The sequence below is a fragment of the Alnus glutinosa genome, chromosome 11 (genome assembly GCF_958979055.1).
Source record: "Alnus glutinosa chromosome 11, dhAlnGlut1.1, whole genome shotgun sequence".
In the NCBI taxonomy this organism is placed as follows: domain Eukaryota; kingdom Viridiplantae; phylum Streptophyta; class Magnoliopsida; order Fagales; family Betulaceae; genus Alnus; species Alnus glutinosa.
The window spans coordinates 27,617,284-27,640,638 of record NC_084896.1 but is presented as its reverse complement, the minus strand read 5'-3'; the positions used below and the strand labels follow the sequence as shown (position 1 = coordinate 27,640,638).

The 23,355-nt window shown below is 36.2% G+C and overlaps 4 protein-coding genes across 8 annotated transcripts; 1 reads left to right on the top strand and 3 right to left on the bottom strand.

The window, feature by feature from the left end:
• The first annotated feature begins 1,016 nt into the window (after positions 1-1,016).
• Positions 1,017-5,717, top strand: LOC133882365 (glycosyltransferase BC10). The gene is made up of 2 exons (XM_062321516.1): positions 1,017-2,189; positions 4,816-5,717. Exons 1-2 carry the CDS (start codon positions 1,653-1,655, stop codon positions 5,455-5,457), a joined length of 1,179 nt encoding a protein of 392 aa, XP_062177500.1. The 5' UTR covers positions 1,017-1,652; the 3' UTR covers positions 5,458-5,717.
• Positions 5,718-6,192: 475 nt separating this feature from the next.
• LOC133881344 (uncharacterized) lies at positions 6,193-8,447 on the bottom strand. Its single transcript, XM_062320264.1, has 2 exons — positions 6,928-8,447; positions 6,193-6,289 (listed from the first exon to the last, which is right to left on the bottom strand). The coding sequence occupies exons 1-2, from the start codon at positions 8,445-8,447 to the stop codon at positions 6,193-6,195; spliced, it is 1,617 nt and encodes a 538-aa protein (XP_062176248.1).
• A 2,698-nt stretch (positions 8,448-11,145) lies between these two features.
• LOC133881343 (uncharacterized) lies at positions 11,146-13,059 on the bottom strand. The gene has a single exon (XM_062320263.1). The coding sequence runs from the start codon at positions 13,057-13,059 to the stop codon at positions 11,146-11,148; it is 1,914 nt and encodes a 637-aa protein (XP_062176247.1).
• A 3,432-nt stretch (positions 13,060-16,491) lies between these two features.
• On the bottom strand, positions 16,492-22,715 carry LOC133881632 (pentatricopeptide repeat-containing protein At1g10270-like). 5 transcript variants are annotated; one of them, XM_062320605.1, is made up of 3 exons: positions 22,188-22,715; positions 18,304-20,099; positions 16,492-16,979 (listed from the first exon to the last, which is right to left on the bottom strand). In XM_062320605.1, the coding sequence occupies exons 1-2, from the start codon at positions 22,649-22,651 to the stop codon at positions 18,323-18,325; spliced, it is 2,241 nt and encodes a 746-aa protein (XP_062176589.1). In that variant the 5' UTR covers positions 22,652-22,715; the 3' UTR covers positions 16,492-16,979; positions 18,304-18,322. The 5 variants fall into 5 exon arrangements, with proteins under 5 accessions (XP_062176589.1, XP_062176586.1, XP_062176585.1 ...); XM_062320602.1 differs by having other exon boundaries at positions 18,338-20,099; XM_062320601.1 differs by having other exon boundaries at positions 16,493-16,845; positions 18,338-20,099.
• Positions 22,716-23,355: the final 640 nt, after the last annotated feature.

The window sequence follows — 23,355 nt, the reverse complement described above, 5'->3', positions numbered from 1 at the left end:
CATTAACTTGCCCTAGTATGACTTTCATTTTCATATATGACCGGTAGATTATTTTTGTTAAATCACTAGTTATTCTAAAAGCTTAATTAATTTGATAAGAAATAGTTGATTTAATTATTTAAATTAATATTCTCACACTCTTTCTCATGTTTGTGTTTAAACTCTCATTCAATAAGTGAAACTCAACACGTGAAGAAGAAAAATTGTATTTTGTGTCATCATCAACCCTAGTAATCCTTTGCTTTCATCATTCGTATTGTTTCTTCTGAAAATCTATACATGTCTCCTTCACTGATGTCTTCACAATCTTAATATTCTGATTGATGCTTGAAATTGAATGAGAAAAGAGGCAAAGGAAATTGTGAATCACTTAATCCTAATTTCTTAAAGTCAATAATGGCTGCAAGGGATCCCCTAATCCTCTTTCTTCTTCTTCTTTTTTGTTTTTTAAAACACAAACAACCTTATTTAGACACTCTTTTAGTCTTGATTCAACCCACAGAAGCCAAATCAACCTCATTGAGCTTAATTGAGCTATGGCGAGGCACCTTATCCATGGATGCCATAATCAATCATAATCAAGTCATAAGTGTGAGCCTTATTCATGGATAACATAAGCTTCCCAATGTAATACAACAATGGTGAGCCAACAACCGGTTGCACGTTAAAAATATATCATAAGTGTGAATCGTTAATATAATATAATCAATCTTAAACTCATGAACTTAGACTTTTAAGTGGAATGATATTTAAACGTATATTATATTATAGTCACGACAAACTTTCTCAATAGGTTCATCTCCTCAACCGAAAGAGTCAACAAACAAGACTCCTAAATATAATAAGGTTGAAATAATATTAATCCTTAAAACATTATTAATAATATAATTATTATATAAAAAATGTATGTGGAAACATTATTAATTTAGAATTTAGATGTGTCAGAGATTCTTCTTTCATAATTATTCTCAAACTCACTCTCGCTTTCTCTCTCCAAATCTCCCACTTTGTTTTCTATCAACATCATCAACTACCCCACTCTGGCACACTCTCTCTCTCGCGTCCGATACGCGTTTCGAGTCCAATCCGCCACAGCATCTTCGAAACGTTTCGTCCTTCCATTCTCGCTGATCTAAAAATCCCCACTGCTCACACACTGTTCAAACCTCCAATCCCATCAAATATTCCGAACAATTCGTATTTCGGTTCATCAAGGCGATTCGATTTCGTTGTCTCTCTCTCTCTCTCTCTCTCGTCGTCGAGTTTAATTGGTTTTCACTAATTTTTTTTTTAATCCCAATTTTCTTGATTATTCTAACTGTTTTTGAAAGTCTAATGGATCAGAATTTTCTGCTTCGCAATTCACAGTCCGTTCTTGATTAACCAACTACCTCAATACAATCACCATTTTCAAGAACGTGAAATTCTTTTTTTTCTTTTTTTGGGTTTTTAAGATCCAATTAGCTTTTAAAGAAGTTGGACTTCAATCCAAAAAGCTTTTTCAAGGATTCAAATAGCTTTCATAGAAGCTACAAGAATTCAATTAGTTTCCAGAGAAGCTGGAATTCAAATAGCTCTGTAAACAGAGAGAGAAACAGAGGAATTTCAAATTTTGGAATTTGGAATTGAAAATTGGATTTTGAACTGACCCAATGCGTCGGCCTAGCAGTAGGATTGGAGACAGAGAAGAAACCGTAGAGAAGCATACGGGTCTGTCAAAAATGGTCCAAATCCTCTCATTTCTATTGGTTTTCGTCGCCGGCGTCGTGATCGGCCTCGCCACCACGTCGCGCATCGACCGCCACTACTTCGTCTCGCACGCCGAGCTCTACTCCAATTGCGCCGCCGCCACCACAGTGGTGAAGGCGTGCGAGAAGCCCGTGGACTGTATGAGCATGGAGGCGTTTCTCAAGCCGAGCAATGTGACTCATGGAATGTCCGATGACGAGCTCTTGTGGAGGGCGTCGATGGTGTTCAGGAAAAAGGAGTATCCCTACAAGACGAGAGTGCCGAAGGTGGCGTTCATGTTCTTGACGAGAGGCCCTCTGCCGATGTTGCCTTTGTGGGAGAGATTCTTCACAGGAGGGCGTGGTGGAGAGTTGTTCTCTATCTATGTTCACGCCCCTCCGGGATACGTGCTCAATGTGTCGAGAGACTCACCCTTTTACGGGCGTCAAATCCCGAGTCAGGTATCGACTTAGAATATTAATTAAGTGTTTAAATTTATAATCTTTTATCAACTTAAGCTTTTGTAAGATATTATAGCGAAAGGAAGTATTAGAATATTAATTAAATTTATAATTTTTTATTGTTTGAGATAAATGATGATTTAACAATTATTGTGTGTTATTTCTCTTCTTTTTTCGGTGAGTTTGTAGTAGTTTCACATAGAACTTGTGGGGAATGAAGTTGCTTGCTTAGATAAGGGGAGGGAAAAGAAATGTTGAAGTCACTTTGGAATGAAAATTTATATTTTGGAATGGATATGGATGGTTCTTTGGATTTCTTACTTGGGAGATCAACAAGTCTGTTGAGGATGGATCAGGGAAATATGAAGTATGTTTGTGTGCTTCTGAATGGAAAAAACTTTTTCCAGTAATTCACATGAAACATTGCAGGGAAGGTTATATATGGCCTTGAAGCCTGATGCAAATCTAGGGGTACTTAAAATTACTATCAAGCTCATATTTAATTGATAATTATCATCTTTCCTACTGTCACTTGAAAAACAAAAGTTGTGTTTCACTGTTATTAGTTGGTCAGAAACTTTAAGTTTGTTGGTAAAGGATGAATGCATTAGTGATGGACCGATTTAAAGTAACGAACTCAGTCTTATAAGACAGAGGAATGTTGGTTAGCAATGGCTTATTTTGAAGCAAATAGGATGCCTCAAATTAACCACTTTTGGTGCCTAGGGTTAGTTATTGATATTAATTGTTTGACTGAGGAGGATGCTGTTCAATGAAGGCTGAAGTTGGGAATCTGGTTCTGAAGTTGTGTGTTGGTTGAGTTTCCATCAATCCTGTTATTATTATTATTCTTTAAAAACTGTAGTAGCTATAAACTGAGTGCATTGGAGAAACTAGAAGTGTAGTGGATAATTTTGCTGGAAATGCGGCATAGAAAGTTAAGCTACCAAGGAAATGATGTGCTGATTGGATGATTTTGCTTGAAGTGCTTGGGTTGAGATTGAAACCGAGTGCACCGCAGAAACCAGAAGTTTGAATTGGTACTCTTAAGCTGCAAAGCAGTTGGACCTTACCGTTTTCATTTCTTGTCTCAGAAGATTGAAAAGGGAAACTAAGACGTGTTTTTAAATTATTATTCCTGATAAAAGTAATGATTCTCAGGAACTACTAATTATTGGATCCAACCAAGAACCAAGAGAAAAAGAAGTTAAGATGATCGGATTGGTTAATTGTGGATCATCTTTTTCATTTTGGAGTTGGTATATGTTTTATTTTATATATTGCTTTGTGACTTGTCCAGCTTGCTGAACCACCCACGCTAGCTTTAATCAACGATGGAGTAGGCAATCACTTGGACCAACACTTGTTGCCCGGACATCAGCTTTGTGTTCCATAGCGTGCCTGCTACCATTGGATACCTAGGAACTAAGGTATGTAGTAAGCAGTTTAGTAGGCTTGGTGACAGCCTAATTACCATGTAGCTTGGAGAATTCTAAAGCACATATACTTTTGTGTTGGACATCAAGGGCTCGTTTGCTAATGCTTTTAAGAATGTGGTTTTTGCCTTTTGATTGTAATAAGACATAAAATTGAAAGTAATTTTGAGTGTTTGTGTGTTGAATTGTTTGTTAATGCTTTGGTTTTTTTTTTTTTTTGCTAAAAAGCAAAAGGCAATCCTAAACATCATTAGCAAACAAGCCCCAAATTTGTACGTGAAACTTACACAACATGCTTGGACATACCTTGATGTTGCCAAGATTTAACAAATTACACATTGCCAACATGTGGCAAACACCAGTCAAATGCTGGATATGGCAACAAATGTTGCTTTTCTGTAGTAAAGGATTCAAATTTTAAACAGAAAAGAGGTTGTATGAGCCTTGTCCTTTGTTTTTCTCTCTCTAATAATGAAGTATACTCTCTATAAAAGAATATTGAATGAGAGTTGAGGATGATGGATGATGGATAGAGGACACAATGCAATGACGAGAGTTGGTGACACGAGTCGGTAAAGGCATAATAATGATCATTGGGGTTACGACTGAATTTTTTCCCCACTTGACATTGCTTTATATGATATTACTTAGAAAGTCCTTTGTAGATAACATGCATTTTTATCTTGGATCATAGTATATACTATTCCATTGAGACTCCAAATCTGATGGTTGGTGATAGCTCAAAAGAAGGCTCCTTATGTTACTGAAAACTCAGGACAACTTGACAGTACCTTTTTATCTATACATCATAGAGGGTAGGAACCTTTATTACATTGTCATCTGCATTATGTTGTCGCTATTTCTAATAAATTTTTTCCATTGAAGTGAGCATTAAAAAGAGATTTCTTCATCTTTTATGTAGGCAAGCATCTCTCTCTCTCTCTCTCTCTCTCTCTCTCTCACACACACACACACACACACACACCTGCACACAGGAAACATGGATTTTCACTACTAAGTAATGAATAATATGTAAGCTTTTCATATTTTTTCTACATAGCAGTAAAAAGAAATTGCCATATTCTTCTCTAATGACATTTAGAATTTAAGCTTTACAAAGTTTTTAATTACATGTACTCATTAAAAGAAATGCATGAATTTTCCACTGAACCATTTTTGTTCTTCTTCAGAATGTTAGATGGGGAACAGCAACACTATCTGATGCTGAGAGACGCCTTCTAGCCAATGCCCTGCTTGACTTTTCAAATGAGCGATTTGTTCTTCTTTCTGAGAGCTGCATCCCGGTCTATAACTTCCCAACTGTCTACAAATATCTTACTGGTTCTGTACACAGCTTTGTTGAGTCATATGATGACCCTTCCCGATATGGACGTGGTCGCTACAGTCGCCACATGCTTCCCTATATAAAGCTCCGTCACTGGCGGAAAGGGTCTCAATGGTTTGAACTTCACCGCACACTGGCTGTTAATATAGTTGCGGACACCATGTACTACACCATCTTCAGGAAACACTGTCTACCTGCTTGCTACCCAGATGAACATTATATTCCAACTTACCTGAACATGTTCCATGGTTCGCAGAATTCAAATCGGACTACGACTTGGGTCGATTGGTCAAAGGGGGGTCCTCACCCGGCAACGTATGAAAAGGCAAATATTACAAAAGATTTGATACAAACCATAAGGAATAACGGCACACTTTGTCGATATAATTCTGAGATGACATCTGTTTGTTATCTCTTTGCTCGGAAGTTTGCTCCAAGTGCACTGGAACCTTTGCTCAACCTGACCTCAACAATAATGGAATTTTGAAAATTCTGATTCTGCAGAGATGAGATTCTTTTAGAAAAATTTTCTGAGTTTCTCGATTTTGTTAGGGAATTATTTGTGGTTTGCCAACTATAGTATTGTTGGCTCATTTATTTTTGTTTTGGTATAAATGTACAGGTAGTGACCATTGAGATAAAATCTCATTGTTGCACAAATTTTGAGAAAAGAAATTATCAGCCCTCCAGAGGAAAAAAGCATCAATATAGATATAAATGTTACCCTTTAATCCTGAATAAACTTTGTCAAATACTACCTTTCAAGAGAAGTTAGTTGAGTGTGGGGAAAATTAGACTTAAATGGTACCCATTGTTCTGCTTGTAATGCATGTGGATGCCATGTTGATCTCAAGTCCAAACTTCCTATGAAATGCTCCAACTTCTCGATCATGTACTGAGTGGCTTTCAAAAGTTAATTTTTTGCTTTCAAAAGTTATGAAATGCTCGAACTTCGGTTTTTATATTTTAAATCTCGATCTTCTTCCTGAGCGTAACTATAATCGCATCCTACTTGTTGGGACACTGAACAAGAGATACAAATTAATTATTTTCAACAAAATGAGTCTTATTATTAGGACAACACCATTAGTGCTATATAAAAATAGAGAAATGTACGTGCTTTGATCAATTAATCAGCTAATGATCTTTATCTATGAACCCAAAAAGTTGATAACCTGATTATACGTTTGCAATTTGTATGAAAAAAGTAGTTGCAAAGATTTTAAACTTCCACGGTGACTTCAATAATTTTGTAAAGTATTGATCCGTTCACGCTCGCCAAGCTAAGGAATTGCAAACCGCCTATTTCATCAAAGCAACTGGCAGTAAATTAAGAACACTTAGGAAAGAGCTACACATCCAAACAGAATCAAAGAATAATAATAAGTACATATAAAACCATACAAGCAAAGAGTTTTAGTCGTAAGCAATGCATATATGTTGAAATAAATCATTTTCATCTTCTCCCTCCCTCTCATACACATAAATGTGAAAATTAATTAAGCTGCCAATGGTTAAAGAAGTTTCTTCACTCTATTTTCTAATTTATTTTTGCAAACAATACTTATGGACGATAAATTTACATTGAGTACATTCTAAGGCCATTTCACGAAAAGGATTACCACATTCATCACATGGAGTGGAATGCTTAGTCTTTTGAACAATAGTGAGAGGATGCTCGTGATCTTTATTAGTGAAAATTCTTCCATAGTTAATGCACGGATTCTCTCCAAGAACGCATCGGGAATGAGCAGTGAACTTACATTTTACACAGGAATAAAACCAGTGATCCGGATGATCCCTTTCTTCTTCACAAATTAAACAACAATATTCTTCATCGGATTCATCTTCACGTGTATAAGTGAGTTTTAGTAGATGTGTATCGTATTCATATCTAGCTACCAGCGGAAGAGTTGCACATCTAAAACACAAGGTGAAATTGTCGCAATGAGGGCACCTGAAGTTCATATCTCCTTTTTGACCGCAGCCGTTGCAAGTTTCCAAAGAAGATCTTATAACAAGGTAGAGGGAGTGTTGATGGCCTTCGTGTTCAAGGATTTCTGGAATTAAACAACATTGAACGCCTAACGTGTATGGATTCCATTCACATCTGTCACATCTATATACGAAGCCATGGTGATCACGTTTACAAGCCTTACACCAGAACAATCCACTTGCATTCATATCCTGTGAGAGGAGGGTGAGGGGATGTTCGTGAAATAGCCCTCGCTTAATGGTTGCAGGTAATTTAGTACATCTGTAATGGAGAAAGAAGTTGCATTGTGTACAGCCGTAAAATGGGGTAAGAATTATAAATTGCATACAGGCCTCACAACGCTTGACACCCACGAGGTTTTCAGTGATGAGGATTAAGCTATGTTGTGGATGACTGAAATGATTGATCTCCCATGGGCTAGTTGTTTCATCCATTGCTAGATCGATCCCTTCCACCAAATGAACCAATTGATTTTCATCCACCTCATTAGTGGTTTCACTCAGGTCCCTGTCTTCAACTTTAAAATAACGTGCACAATCCATGTGAGCAATGTAATCACATTCTCGGCAGTAGTAAGCTGCGTATTCTATATTCACCTTTTTACGGCAGAGTTTACAAAATACGTTCTTCTGTTTCTTGACTTCTTGACTAAAAGAATAGGTGCGAGTGAGTGAGTGATCATGTGTCCTAATTTTGATGGTGCGTGAAAATTTATCACACTCACCATGAATCAGGACTCGGCAGACGCTGCATTGGTGGGCAATACCCTTGCTCTCCTCAGCACAGGCTTCACAAGTGAATTGCATCTGCTTCCGCATGGGAAAGAGTGAATGTTGGAGGCAGTCCTCAGCACTAATTCGCCAACGAGAAACACATTTGACGTCGATGTCAAAATCGCAGAAGAAACAACTGTAGAATAAGGAGTTTCCGCAATCTTTGAGGCAAACATCACAACATCTATCCGATGATGGCAATCGGAGAAAAAGGGCGTGCTCTGGGTGCATGGTGTGTTGTATCACGAGGGATAGTTGTTCAAAGCAGGATTTGTGAAGGAAAGAGGTGCATTTGGGGAAGGAGCATTTGTAAGCGGGACCGAATCCTGGTTCCAGGCATACCGGGCAAACAACTTTCTTGTTGCCGATACTAATATTGTCCAGCTCCTCATCTACAGCGATCAAGTGTTGCGGCCACGTATAACCATGGGCACACCATGATCTATTTGCTATGTTTGTTGATCCGGGGCATGATTTATGCTGGAGAACGTTGCATTTCAAGCATTTGTAGGCGGGACCTCCCAATACTGCTCTTTTGCACACCAAGCAAGGAACATGATTCTTCTGGTCATCGTTGTTTTCCAGCTCCTCACACAAGATCAAGTGATGCCATACACTGTAATCTTTTTCGTCCTTCATCTCTCTCTCCTTCTCCTCATCGTTTTCCAGCTCCTCAGAGAATAGACTGCCATCTTCTTCCACCTCCATCTCTCTCTGTCTCACTCACAGCTTTCTGATGCACAAAACCAAACCCAAAGATGGTGATGGGAATAGCTAGCCAGCTATATACATACATATATATATATATATATATATATATATATATATATATATATATATATATATATATATATATATATATATATATATATATATATATATATATATTATGATTTATTTGTGAAATAATAATGCTAATTACTGATCATGCGTGCCAGCTGTTTGTCCATAGACTTAATAGCTTCATCAAAAAAAATATAATAAATAATAAAATTTCTCTTTTTTTATTTCTTTTTCACAACCCAAAAGGCAAAGTTCATTTTTTTATTTTTTTATTTTTTTTTTGTAAGTATTTTTTTTTTATTTTTTTTATTTTTTTTGCTCAGACGATTTTCTGCTTCAACGCGCATTACCTTTTTAATAAAAAAAAAAAAAAAATTATTATTCAAACATGCCCTTATTATTTATTCAGATGTCATGCGTTCAGCGTCATAGGAATAAGATCGTACGGCATGGATAGCCCAAATAAGTGGTACGTGGCTGCGTGTCAGGTGGGCCCTACTAATAATTAAGATTCCTCATAATTCCGATTGCGCCAGGGTTCACCTGTATAAACCATCATGAAAATGCATTCGCACTCCTTTTTAAATAAATTAATGCAATATATTTTTAAGTAATTATTTTTTTGGTCAATTAAAAATCATTTAAAATATGCTATGTTAATTAGTATGAAGACTGATGACGTTAATTAATTTATTAGATAATGCATGGGTCAATTGACTCAATTCTGGTTAATCCAAATATTATGGTTGTCGCCTTTGTTTATCATGGGTTAAAACCATGCCAGCAGTTAATTTTTTATTATATCTAACCATATTTGTATCAACTAAATCCAAATATGAGAAATTTAACTAGAATATCTCTGAAAATTTGGAGGAATTTGTGCCAATTATTTTCAGTTAATTTGAATCTTAATTAGCAAGAAGCAAATCAATATAATATATATATAACACAAAGTAGAAGGTCCAAGTTTGCATAACTGCCAACTCTTGATCATAATTTGATTTTGTATTATAAATTAGTGAAAATTATTCTGTTTTTGAATAATAACCAACTTAAGTCTTAAATAAAATAAAAATTGAAATATTCCCTAATTAATAATGAGATATGATTTTTTGTCATTGCCAAGACATAATTTCTAATCACCTTACTTAGTCACGCGATAAGATGGTCGCCTAGCTAATTTTAAAATTATTTTATTTTTATTTTTTTAGAAAAAAAAAGGTAATTAAAAAAAAATTGTCACATTAGTTAAGTCATAAGATGAAAATGTATCATATCTGGTTAATAATTGAGATGCCTCATAATTGCGATTGAGACGGTCTTCACTTGGGTCATACTCCCCCTCGTATAAACTATAAAAAGGCATTCGCACTCCTTTTTAAATAAATTAATGTAATATATTTTAAGTTATTATTTTTTGTCAATAATAAATCATTTAAAATATGTATTATAAATTAGTATGAAGACTGACGTTAATTAATTTATTGGATAATGCATGGGTCAATGCAGGATAATCCAAATATTATGGCTGTTTCATTTATTTACGTGGGTTAAAACCAGCAGTTAATATTTTAATTATGTCTAATCATATTTGTATCAACTAAATACAAGTATGAGAAATTTAACCAGAATATCTCTAAAAATTTGGAGGAATTTGTCTCCTTTTGAATCTTCCTTTACCAATTATTTTCAATTAATTTGAATTTTAATTAGCAAGAAGCACATCAATATATAGCACAAAGTAGAAGGTCCAAGTTTGCATAACTGCCAACCCTGATCATAATTTGATTCTGTATTATAAACTAGTGAAAATTATTCTGTTTTTAATAATAATTGTAATGTGGATTTTTAAAATATTAGGTCTACATGTAAAATTACTTTTTTAAGAATTTATTAAAGGGTTTTCACTTCGACATTGAAATAGATATATTAGATCTTTTTATTGCTTTGATTAATTTTAGTGATTGGCGGTTGCAATATTTTAATTTGTTGAGTTTGCTAAAAATAAAATATAAAAATCTATTCATCTTCCTTAAGATGTATGTTTATTAGAGGTTGTTAGGAAAATTTCAATATTAACCAACTTTAGTCTTAAATAAAATTAAAAAAAAAAATGAAAAACTTAGATATTGAAATGGAGACGAGACTGGGCATGACGAACAGCTTGTCATTCATCCAACGATTGGGTTCAGCAAAACAAATAATGGTCCCGTTTGGTAATCCCATCCCTTCTCCTTGCTACCTTTTTTTTATTTTATTTTTTATTTTTTATTTTTTAAAGTTCACTGCCATTAGAACACAATAATATCTGAAATTGACACAAATACCATCTCTACGTATGTGATCAAGAGAAAGGTGAAAATGACACAGATAAAGATAATTAAGAAACGACTGGTAGTAAAATTAAGAACACTTAGGTAAGAGCTACACGTCCAAACAGAATCAAATAATAATAATAAAAATATACATACAAGCAAAGAGTTTTAGTAGTAAGCGATGTATATATGTTGAAATAAATCATTTTCAGCTTCTCCCTCTCTTTCATACACATAAATATGAAAATTAATTAAGCTCACAATCGTTAAATTAAAGAAGCCTTTTCACTCTATTTTCTAATTTGTTTTTACAAACAATACTTATGGATGTAAAATTTACATTTAGTACATTCTAAGGCCACATCATGAAAAAAACCACCACATCTATCACATGGAGGGGAATGCTTAGTCTTTTGAACAATAGTGAGAGGATGCTTATGATCTTTATCTGTGAAAGTTCTTCCATAGTTAATGCATGGATTCTCTCCAAGAACGCATCGAGAATGAGCAGTGAACTTACATTTTACACAGGAATAGAACCAGTAATCCGGATGCTTCCTTTCTTCTTCACAAATTAGACAATAATATTCTTCATCGGATTCTTCTTCACGTGTATAAGAGAGTTTTAATAGATGTGTATCATATTCATATCTAGCTACCAGCGGAAGAGTTGCACATCTAAAACACAAGGTAAATTCATCGCAATGAGGGCACCTGAAGTTCACAACTTTTTTACCACAGCCGTTGCAAGTTTTGGAAGATTCTATGGCAAGCAAGTAGAGGGAGTGCTGATGACCTTCGTGTTCAATGATTTCTGGAATTAAACAACATTTAACGTCCAACTTGTACCATTTACATTTATCACATCCATATACGAAGCCATCGTGATCACGTTTACAAGCATTGCACCAGAACAATCCACTTGGATTCACATCATGTGAGAGGAGGGTGAGGGGATGTTCGTGAAATATCCCTCGCTTAATGGTTGCGGGCAGTTTAGCACATCTGTAATGGAGAAAGAAATTGCATTGTGCACAGCCGTAAAACGGGGTAGAAATTATATATTGTATACAGGCCTCACAACGCTTGACATCCACGGGCTTTTCGTCGCTAAGAATTAAGTTATGTTGTGGATGACTGAAATGATTGATCTCCAGAGGGCCAGCTCTTTCATCCCCTAGTATATCGATCCCTTCCACCAAATGAACCAAATGAGATTCATAGCCAACGGAGTTACTGGCCACCAACTCGGTGGTCACACTGGAGTTCTCTTGGACCCAATGTGCACAATTCAAGTGGGAAATGTAACCACATTTCTGACAATAGTAAGCAGAATACTCTGTTTTCATCTTTTTACGGCACAGTTCACACAACACGTTGTCCTGATTCTTGACTTCTTGACTCAGAGAATAGGTGAGAGTGAGTGAATGATCATGTGTGTTAGTTTTGATGGTGCGCGGATATCGGGCACACGTACTATGAATCAAGAGTCGGCAGATGGTGCAGAGACATGCAAATTGCTTGGGTTCCTCCTCACCACAGGCTTGACAAGCGAACTGGATCTGCGCCGAGATGGGAACAAATGAGTGTTGGTGGCAATCGTCGGCATCAGTTCTCCAGCGGGAAGCACATATGACGTCCAAGTTAAAATCACAGAGGAAACAACGGTAAAATAAGGATCTGCCGCAATATTTGCCGCAAGCATAACAAATATCATAATCTGATGGCGCTTGGAGAATAAGGGAGTGCTCCGGGTGGAGGAGGGGATGTTGTATCACGTGGGATAGTTGTTCTGAGCACGATTTGTGAAGGCAGAAGGTGCAGTTGGGGATGGAGCATTTGTAAGCGGGACCGAATACTGGTTCCTGGCATCCCGGGCAAACAACTTCCTCGTTGCCATTATTGTCCAGCTCTTCTACGTCGATCAAGTGATGTCTTTTCCACCAATATTTATGGTCAGTGACTACAGATTCTGTGTATGGTGATTCGGGGCATGATTTATGCTGGAGAAAGTTGCATTCCAAGCATTTGTAGGCGGGACCTCCCAATACCAGTGCTTCGTAGCACACCGAGCAAACAGGAACATGATTCTTCTTCTGGTCGTCGTTGTTTTTCAGCTCCTCACAGAAGATCAAGTGATGCCATTGACTGCAATCTCCTTCCACCTCCATCTCTCTCTCTTTCTCCTCAGAGAATAGACTGCCATCTTCTTCCACCTCCATCTCTCTCTCTGTCTCACTCACTCTGTGATATCTGCACAAAACCCAGAGATGGGCGTCCGTTTTAGTGTTCAATGTGATGGGAATAGCTAGGATGTGATGATACGTATGGCATCCTGATTTGTATATATATATATTATGATTTATTTATGAAATAATGCTAATTACTGATCATGCGTGCCAGCGTTTTAGTATTCGACGCGCATGACTTCCTTTTAAAAAAAAGAAAAAAAGAAAAAAAATTGACATTTAAAAAAAAAAAATATATATATATATATATATATATATATATAACCGTCAGAATATAATAAATAGTATTTTAAATTCTATAAAGTAATTCAAAAATGATTTTAAAGAATAATAATAAAATAATTATTATTCAAACATGCGCTTATTATTCAGATGTCATGTGTGAATTGTGATAGCCTAGGAGATAAGATCGCATGGATAGCAAATAAGTGTTGCGTGGCTGCCTAATTAGGTGGGCCATATTCCCTAATTAATAATGAGATATGATTTTTTTGCCATTTTAAGACATAATTTTTAACCACCTTACATAGGCGATGAGATGGTTCCTCAACTAATTTTAGAGTTATTATTATTTTTTTTAAAAAAAAAAAATTGTCACATGGGTTGAGTCATAAGGTGACAATATATCATATCTGGTTAATAATTGAGATATCTCATAATTGTGATACTCTCTCCGCCTATATAAACTATAAAAAGGCAATTCACACTCCTTTTTAAATAAATTAATGTAATATATTTTAAGTTATTATTTTTCGTCAATAATAAATCATTTAAAATATGTATTATAAATTAGTATGAAGACCAACGTTAATTAATTTATTAGATAATGCATGAGTCAATGCAGGTCAATCCAAATATTGTGGTTGTGGGCTTTGTTTATGTGGGTTAAAACCACCAGTTAATTTTTTTTATTATATTTAACCATTGTATCAACTAAATCCAAGTATGAAAAATTTAACCAGAATATCTCTGAAAATTTGGAGGAACTTGTACGTCTCCTTTTGAATCTTCCTTTACCAATTATTTTCAGTTAATTTGAATCTTAATTAGCAAGAAGCAAATCAATATATAACACAAAGTAGAAGGTCCAAGTTTGCATAACTGCCAACTCTGATCATAATTTGATTATGTATTATAAATTAGTGAAAATTATTCTGTTTTTGAATAATAATTGTAATGTGGATTTTTAAAATATTAGGTCTACATGTAAATTTACTTTTTTAAGAATTTATTAAAGGGTTTTCACTTCGACGCTAAAATAGATATATTAGATCTTTTTTATTGCTTTGATTAATTTTAGTGATTGGGGGTTGCAATATTTTAATTTGTTGAGTTTGTTAAAAATAAAAAATAAAAATCTATTCATCTTCCTTAAGATGCATGTTTATTTGAGGTTGTCAGGAAAATTTCAATATTGACCAACTTCTGTCTTAAATAAAATTAAAATTAAAATTAAAAAATTAAAACTCAGATATTGAAATGGAGATGAGACAGAGCATGACGAACAACTTGTCATTCATCCAACGACTGGGTTCAGCAAAAGAAATAATGGTCCCGTTTGGCAATCCCCTCCTTCCCCTTGCCACCTTCTTCTTCTTCTTCTTTTATTTTATTTTTAATTTTTATTTTTTATACCAATATTTTTCTAACTGTAATTAAAGTTCACTACTATTATAACACAATAATATTTGAAAGTAACACAAATACCATCTCATCCCATCCCTACGTATGTGATCAGAGAAAGGTGAAAATGACACAGATAAAGACAATATGTGTACAAATATCATTAGACAAACAAAAATCCATTACGTTTTGCATGATGGCATGCACATGCATATAGATATTAACAACTTTGATATTGAAATGGAGACGAGACAAAGCATGACAACCAAAATGTCCACGTTTGCATAATTGGCAACTCTGAATATTTGATTCCATCTGTATTATAAATTAGTGAAAAGTATTATGTTTTTGAATAATAATTGTAATGTGGATTTTTAAAATATTAGGTCTACATGTAAAATTTCTTTTTTAAGAATTTATTAAAGGTTTTCACTTCGACACTAAAATAGATATATTAGATCTTTTTATTGCTTTGATTAATTTTAGTGATTGTTGGTTTCAATATTTTAATTTGTTGAGTTTGATAAAAATTAAAAATAAAAATCTATTCGTCTTTCTTAAGATGTTTATTTGAGGTTACCAGGAGAATTCCAACATTAACCAAGTTAAGTCTTAAATAAAATAAAAATTGAAAACTCAGATATTGAATCTTGTCATATTAAAAAATATCTGAAAGTGACACAAATACCATCTCATCCCATCCCTACATGATCAAGAAAGGTAAAATTGATACAAAAAAATAAATAAATAAATGGTGAAAATGACACAAATAAAGATAATATGTATAAATATCATTGGCCAAACGAAAATCCATTACGTTTTTAGCATTTTTGCATGATGGCATGCACATGCATACACATATGAACAACTTTTTCAGAACACTCCCAGAATATTGAAAATTACTTTCATATTTATGGCTGACTGATTTTTGTTTTGGTATAAATGTACAGGTAGTGACCACCGAGAGAATATCTCGTTGTTGCACAAATTTTGAGAAAAGAAATTATCAGCCCTCCAGAGGGAAAAAGCATCAATATAGATAAATGTTACCCTTTAATCCTGAATAAACTTTGTCAAATGCCACCTTTCAAGAGAAGTTGATTAAGTGTGGGGAAAATTAGGCTTAAATGGTACCCATTGTTCTGCTTGATCTCAAGTCCAAACTTCCTATGAAATGCTCCAACTTCTCGATCATGTACTGAGTGGCTTTCAAAAGTTCATTTTCTGCTTTCCAGGTTATAGCCTATAAGGTCAATAGCAAAGTATTATGACCACATACAGAGTGGGCTTCCGTTTGTTAATACATTTTAAAAGGTATTTTTTATTTTCTTTTTTATTTAAAAAAGCATTTTGAAAAATATTTTTTTTATTTTAAGTTGGTTGTTAACGTTTTAATTTTGAAAAGATAACACAAAAGAGAATTATATACTCAGTCTATTAAACTAACATTTGTTCAAAATACATGAGAGAATTATATGCTCTATTAAAAATGCAAGTAATAATTAAAAATACATGTAAAAATTATGTGCATTCTGAATACGTCAATTTAATTGACTGGATTAGATAAATTTCTTTCTAACCCAATTTTGAGTAAAACTTTGTCCATTGAAAATTTCAGAGATGCATGCATTGCTGGCTCATTCTATCTCCCTCCCTAGCCTTTTCCGTTATACTTTTGCCATGGCAGTCAATATCTTGTTCTGACCTAAAACCTGGGAATATGTTTACATCTTGATTCTCCTCCTTTCGAATGAGTATAAACATTTATTTGTTTGAATAAGTAATAACTTTATTGAAAAAACTCAACAAAAGCAAGCAACCCCAAAAAACAAGAGGCTTAAAAGCCAGTTGGGTAAGCCAATACAAACAAGAGCCTAGAGAAGGCAAAAGGCTAGCAAAACTAAAAAATTATATCAGAAAAGCCTCAAAATCTAGCCGAACGAATTTGAGTATAAATATAGCAATGATCTCTATTACACAGTCTTCTCTGCTCTTGTTGCATGCCTTGCATTGCTCGGCACCAAGTGAATGAGTTGATAATTTGGATTGAGTTGTGATGAATCAAAGTGTGAAAGTCCTGGTTGATGTTGGAAAACTAGAAAGCTTCTCGAAGCAAACATTAACTTTTAGCATGTTCTGCATGGGAAGAGCAAACATCAAAGCAAATGTCCACAACTACACTGCGATTGATCAAAATACACAGGCATAAAGCATTCATAATTTCACAACTTCCTGATACTGTTAGCAAAAACTGGTTCCCGCACGAGATCCTGAAATAAAGAAATAGCCTGAATTCAGATTGACTGTATATAAAGAAGGTGACACCTTGGAGGGGGGGAAACACATTTTTTTACACAGACTACTAACATCCTTGCAGCTCCCCTTCTATATAGCCATCAAAGCACTTTCTGTGGTCACATAAGACAATTCTGAATAAACTCCTAAATATTCCTGATTAAAACTGGATTATTAGGAAACAGAAAAAAACAGAAAAAAAAAAAAAAAAAAAAAAAAAAAAAAAAAAAACACTTGATCCTAGGCCACGACACTGACTTGCACGTTGGTGCATGCAAAAAAAAAAAAATGTTTGTATTTGTAACATTAATCCCAAGAGAGAAAAAGTTGAAGCTACGCTTCAAGCCAGTTCATTTGAAAAATTCTGAAGACAAAAAGATTCTCATTTCAGATGTCTATGATTTAGTATCCCTCACGTGAAAGAGCTATAAGAATTTAAGAAAAAATTACACACAACAGACACACCTACACACTGACTGAGAAATGTTCCTTTTTTAACATAAAATACTTATCTACTTGGTACAACTATTTATTTTTTCATCATAGGATGCACAAATATGCTACATGACTAACAAACCGTACTCAAAATGTAGTAAAGCAAAACTTTTTTTTTTTTTTTCTTATCACATTTGTGGTGCACACATGTGCACGCGCCCCCCAGCAGACAAACTGAGAACTTACAAATTTTCACAATGGAAAAACACCCTGCAAAATCACATAATAAAATATAAGTTCATGGCGGGCAGAAAAATGATTGTACAACCAAAAGCATCGGTTCCATACAGGTTCAGCACATAATTCATATAGATTTAGCAAAAATTCCCTACTTATACAAGACAATGCAACATATAAAGCATACAACCCAACTCAGTTAGTTGCTTCAAACAGTTGAATCGCATATGATGCATAATCATAGGAAAATCAGCATCAAAATGCAATCCAAGTAATTTATACACAATGAACTATGTGTGCTCTTCTAATTCTTTTGTACAAATGTATCTCATATGTGGCCTCCAGGTTCAGCACATAATTCAACAAATAGGATTCATGATCATCAAGATTATTTAAGAATAAGAACATATTTAATAAATATGTAGAGGTGCAGAGTACAAAAATAATTAGCTCATCATCTCAGCATAACACACAGAGCAACTGAATAGACAAAAGTCCGACATTATTATGCTCAAGCGAAACAGACCACCACAATGGCACAAAGAGACACTTGAGATATAACAATGACATGGCAATCTCCTTGCCCTGTTCGAAATCAGAACAAAGGAGAACCAGTATATCAATTACCTAATATCAGAGTCTCAAACTAAGCTGCTGCTACCTGTTCTGCCGTTTGAGGAATTTCCGATGACGATTGATAGGGTCCATTCGTTTGAAGAGGTTCTGGCTGCAGATGCTGTAGCCCTTCCGTTTGAGTCACTCCAGATGGTGGATAATTTGGTTGTGTCATCAGAGTGGTTCCTGATGGTTGGTGCTGGAGTCTAGCCATATGAGGAGGTCCAGATGGGGAGTGCTGCTGCCATGCCATTTGCATGGGTCCTGATAGCCCTTCCTTTTGAGTCAGTCCAGATGGTGGATGATGTGGCTCTGTCATTGAAGGGGTTCCTGTTGGTGGATGGTGTGGTCCGGCCATATTACGAGGTCCAGATGGAGAGTGCTGCTGCATTTGGGTGGGTCCTGATGGAGAGTGGTGCTGCCATGTCATTTGAGGGGATCCGGATGGCGGGTACTGTGGTACGGACATTTGAGGGGGTCCAGATGGTGGGTAATGAGGCCTTGCCATTTGAGGGTGTCCTGAAGGTGGATGAGACGGTCCTGTTTGAGGAGGTGTTCTTGATTGCACATGTGTAGATCCCCACCAATTCATACGTAACAGTCTGTCAATCTCTTCGCCACACCCAGCTTTCCCAAACGCCTCTCTTACAGATTCCTGCAATGCAGGAGTAAGTCCAACACCATACCTCATCATCTCCTGCAGTAAATCCCGGCTCTTGTCCAATATACCTTCATTGCAAAGTCCCTTGATCACAACCTCATAGCAAGTAGGATCTGGTTTAGGATCTTTTTCTCCCATTTTAGACAAAAGCTGTGCGCAATCCTCTACCTTGCCATTCCTGATCAATTCATCGAATACCTTGTTGCCAAAATTAGCAACTACCCTCAAGCCAGCATCTACCATTCTATTGAACACCTTTAAAGCATCATCAATCCTGTCCGCTTTCAAAAATTCATCAATCAAAGTCCTATGACTTGTGACATCTGGGGACAATGACTTTGCTGTCAATTCTGCAAACATCATCTCCGCCTCTGATAGCATCCCCTTCTCACAAAATCGAGAAATGATATTATTATACCCAGCGACATCCATTTGGAAACCCCTTGAATTTGGCTTCGTTCCCACCTTCTTAAATGTGGCAATTGCCTCCTCAATCTTGCCAAGCTTAAAACACTCGTTAACCATTATGTTAAAAGTGTCCGAATTCACTCCTTGGGAATTTGGTGGGGTGTGATTATCCAACATCAAATCAAACAATGCCCAAGCCTCATTTTTCTTCCCGTGCTTAAGCAACACCTCCAAAAGAACATTACAAGTCGCAGGCACTATCTTAAACTGGCGATCCAGCCAGGATTTATACGATTCCATCGCCTCCTTCTTTTTCCCCTGATTAAAAAACCAATCCATAAATGTTGCATTCACAACCCCATCATAAACCTGACACCTCTCCTTAAGCTCATCAAAAAGCTCATTCGCCTTATCCAGATTCCCCAACTCTAGAAACCCCTTAATCAAATTGTTATAAACCAACGAGTCTGCACCCTGTCCCTTATTCAACATTTCCCTCAAAAGATCCACTGCCTCCTCAATTCGTCCTGCATCAATCAACCCTTTCGTCAAATGCCGGTATGTGACCGATGACGGACTAAATGGCGCGTTCTCAATAATACAGCGATAAACTTCCAACGCCTCCTCAACCCTCCCCTCGTCACAATGGGTATTAATCAAATTATTGTAAGACACAACATTCGGAATAATATTGTATTGGTTGAAGAAGTATTGGAATAGAGCAACAGCATCATTGTACCTATATCAATCAAAATAATCACATTTAACCACTGTGTCAAATCCTAATTCAATACCAAAACCAAAAAAATAAAATAAAAGAAGAATTGGGTATCATGTCGAAACTATTAAAGCTGTTTTGCATGTCTTTGCTGACATCTTGAGTCTTTCTGCCACTCCTAGCAAGAGTTCATTCTATTGTGCTGGTGTTAGTGCAGCCGAGAAAGGAAAATTGGTGGACTGCTAAAAAATCAAAGGACAACTGCCGGTTTGGTATCTTGGTGTTCCTCTCATTACTAGTAAGTTGAGTGCTGCTGATTGTGGTGTCTTAGTTGATAAAATTTCTAGCAAAATTGATTTCTGGTTAGCTAAGAAACTCTCCTTTGCTTGGAGACTTCAGCTGATAATGGCAGTACTTTATAGCATCTTATCATTTTGGTGGGGGTTCTTCGTCTTGCCAAAGAAGATTGTGAAGATTTTGGAGCAGAAATTCAACCGCTATCTATGGTCTGGATCTGACTCTTGTAAAGCTAAGGTTAAGGTGGCTTGGGAGTTGGTGTGTCTACCAAAAACAGAAGGTGGTCTTGGTCTTAAGAGGATTGAAGACTGGAATCGAGCAGCCATGATGAGCCACATTTGGAACATTCTTGCTAAAGCAGGCTCTTTATGGGTTGCTTCGGTGAGAGAACATTTGTTGAAGGGGAAGAGCTTTTGGAGAATCAAAATTCCACATATGAGCTCATGGTGCTGGAAAAAGCTGCTCAAGTTAAGAGAGGTAGCTCAACATTTTATCCATTTTAAAGTTAGGGATGGAACCAAATTCATCTTTGGTTTGATAAGTGGCACCCGGATGGTAGCTTATATGCAACGCATGGACATAGGATGGTGTATTAATTGGATAGTTAGATTGATGCAAACTGTCTTCTATGAGTACGTGCAGAAATTGGTGCTGGCCCCCAGCTAGATCAGAGACTATGGTGCATTTACAAAGCCAGCTGCCTCTTGTTCCGATTGGGGAGAAGGATCAGCCCATTTGGTTTGTGTGGTTTAATTTGGCTATTCCAAAACATTCCTTCTTCCTTTGGCTTGCTATGCGAGATAGCCTAGTCACAGGAGAAAAGATGTTAAGATGGGGCTATGGAGGTGATGTAAATTGTGTTTTCTGCAGGGGGTATTGAGGATTGTGACCACCTTTTCTTTCTTTGTGGCTTAGGTAAGCGCATTTGGAAGGAGATTATGGGACTTTGTTTTGTTGAGAGCATTCTGCATAATTGGGCAGAAATTCTGATTTGTGGGAAGAAGAATTTACTTGAGGAAAGTTTGAAGGCTGTTCTATGCAAGTTGAGTTCAGGGGCAGCCGTGCACAACATCTGGAAATTAAGGAATGATATAAAACATGCAAATCATGTTAGTTCTGAAAAAAAAAAAAATCAGCCAAATAAAATGAAAGGTCCGTTCCAGGTTGTTGGCTAAGGGTAAGTTTTGTAAGTATCTGGAAAATGATAGATTGTGCAGCAGTTGGGGAATTCCTACTAGTATTCTTGGTAGATGAAGTAGGCTGCTAGAGTTTTGTTTTGGGTTGATTGTGTGGATATATGTGTTTGTAATTGTCAAAGTGTGTATTGTTGAGCTCTGTTTTGATTGTGCAGTTCTTATTGTCTAGTTAGTGAGTGTTGCTACTTTGTGAGTGTTGTTTCTGCTTTATGCAGATTTGATTTGTTTCCAGCTGGTTATTTTGACTAGCTGAAGTGTATTGTAATAGTGTTTTTGGATATAAAAATTACTCATTCATCCAAAAAAAAATTAAAGCCAGCAAAAACCAATGAAAACAAAAATATGGGTATCACTTTAAAAATCAAAAGCATTAGTTACAAAAATTAAGAAAATCACCAGGCAGACATTCTGTATTGCTCAAATAAGATGTGGCCAATGTAACACTAGCCTCACTGCACCTGAATCAATCAAACTACTCTAAGAAACAAAAATCGGGTCTTTACCTCAACACATGGGTGTAGGTGTAGTGGATACCTGAACTAATCAACCTACTCCAACAAAAAAACTAGGCCTTTATGTTCAAAACTCCACAATCACCAGACACACATACACATACCTCTTGGCGCGGTACATGGCGGCGATGATGGCATTGCAGGTGAAGACCGTGGGTCGGGTGTTGGAGAACACGGAGTGGCGCGCCACGGAGGAGGCGGCGTCCAGGTCGCCAGCTCTGATCAGCGACTGCACGCGGTTGTGGAGGTTCAGCCGCGGCCCCACTAGCGCCGACGTCGAGTCCGGAAGCCGCGGCGCGTTAGGGTCACGCTGCGGCGGGCCCTGATCCCGCCGGAGCGCGTGCAGCGGAGGCTCGATGCGCAGCCGGCGCTTCCTGCGCCGCCTCTCCGCTGCGGCTTCCTCTGCCGACGAGAACGCGAAGCCGCGCGTCGATGTTTTTTGGTATTCAGTGTTGGGGTTTTGGAGGTGATTGAGAAGTGGGGTTAGGGTTAGCGTATGTGGGTTTGGCGAAGAGGTGGCCGAGGAGCGTCGGAGAGAGCGGAGGAGGACGAGGCGGAAGAGTGACATCGTGGTGTCCCTCTCTGTGTGTTTGAGAGAGAGAGAGAAATGTAAGGGTTATTGCTTAAACCCTAGTGGGCATGATAGAATTTAACAACCTATCACCCAAAATTAATGATTTTTTATTTTTTATTTTTTTTTAAACTTAAAATTAATGATTTTTTATTGGTCAAATAGAAGGGCTACACTATATATACATACTGTTCATTGCAGACAATGTTTGTTAAACATTTTTATTTTTTTTAATTTAAAAACGTTTTTTAATGTGACCAAAAAAATAAAAAAATGAGAAGCGTTTTATGTAAGATTCACGTTTGAAAAGTGTTGTGAGTAGAATCCGCTTAAAAATATTGTTTGATAAACATTTTGAAAAATATTTTGTATTTTCAAATAAAAATAAATAAATAAGGTATTACTTACTTTTAGCATTACTGTCTTAATATTCAATTTTCAGCATTGTGATTAGAATAATACCGGACGGTCCCAACCAATTCTTATTATTATTAACTTTTTTGTTACCTCAGCATTATATAATAATTGTGAGATAAAAATGTGATTTCTAAATAATAGAATAATGTTAGAGACTACATTTTTATGCTACAATGTTGACCTGTCAGTCTCAACGAACTCTTAGATCAATTCTTGTTAAAGCTAGAATTACTCTAATATAAAGCTCGAATCTGAAACATCAACGGTCAGAAAACATGAAAATA

Coding starts and splice junctions, on each gene's coding strand:
- LOC133881344 (XM_062320264.1), bottom strand. CDS start 8,447: ATGGAGGTGGAAGAAGATGGCAGTCTATTCTCTGAGGAGCTGGAAAAC. Junction 6,290..6,927: donor AAAGGAGATATGAACTTCAG/GTGCCCTCATTG, acceptor ATTTACTGCCAG/TTGCTTTGATGAAATAGGCG.
- LOC133882365 (XM_062321516.1), top strand. CDS start 1,653: ATGCGTCGGCCTAGCAGTAGGATTGGAGACAGAGAAGAAACCGTAGAG. Junction 2,190..4,815: donor GGCGTCAAATCCCGAGTCAG/GTATCGACTTAG, acceptor GTTCTTCTTCAG/AATGTTAGATGGGGAACAGC.
- LOC133881632 (XM_062320601.1), bottom strand. CDS start 22,651: ATGTCACTCTTCCGCCTCGTCCTCCTCCGCTCTCTCCGACGCTCCTCG. Junction 20,100..22,187: donor GCCATGTACCGCGCCAAGAG/GTATGTGTATGT, acceptor TGATTGATATAG/GTACAATGATGCTGTTGCTC. Junction 16,846..18,337: donor TTCCTCAAACGGCAGAACAG/GTAGCAGCAGCT, acceptor CTTCCCATGCAG/AACATGCTAAAAGTTAATGT.
- LOC133881343 (XM_062320263.1), bottom strand. CDS start 13,059: ATGGAGGTGGAAGAAGATGGCAGTCTATTCTCTGAGGAGAAAGAGAGA.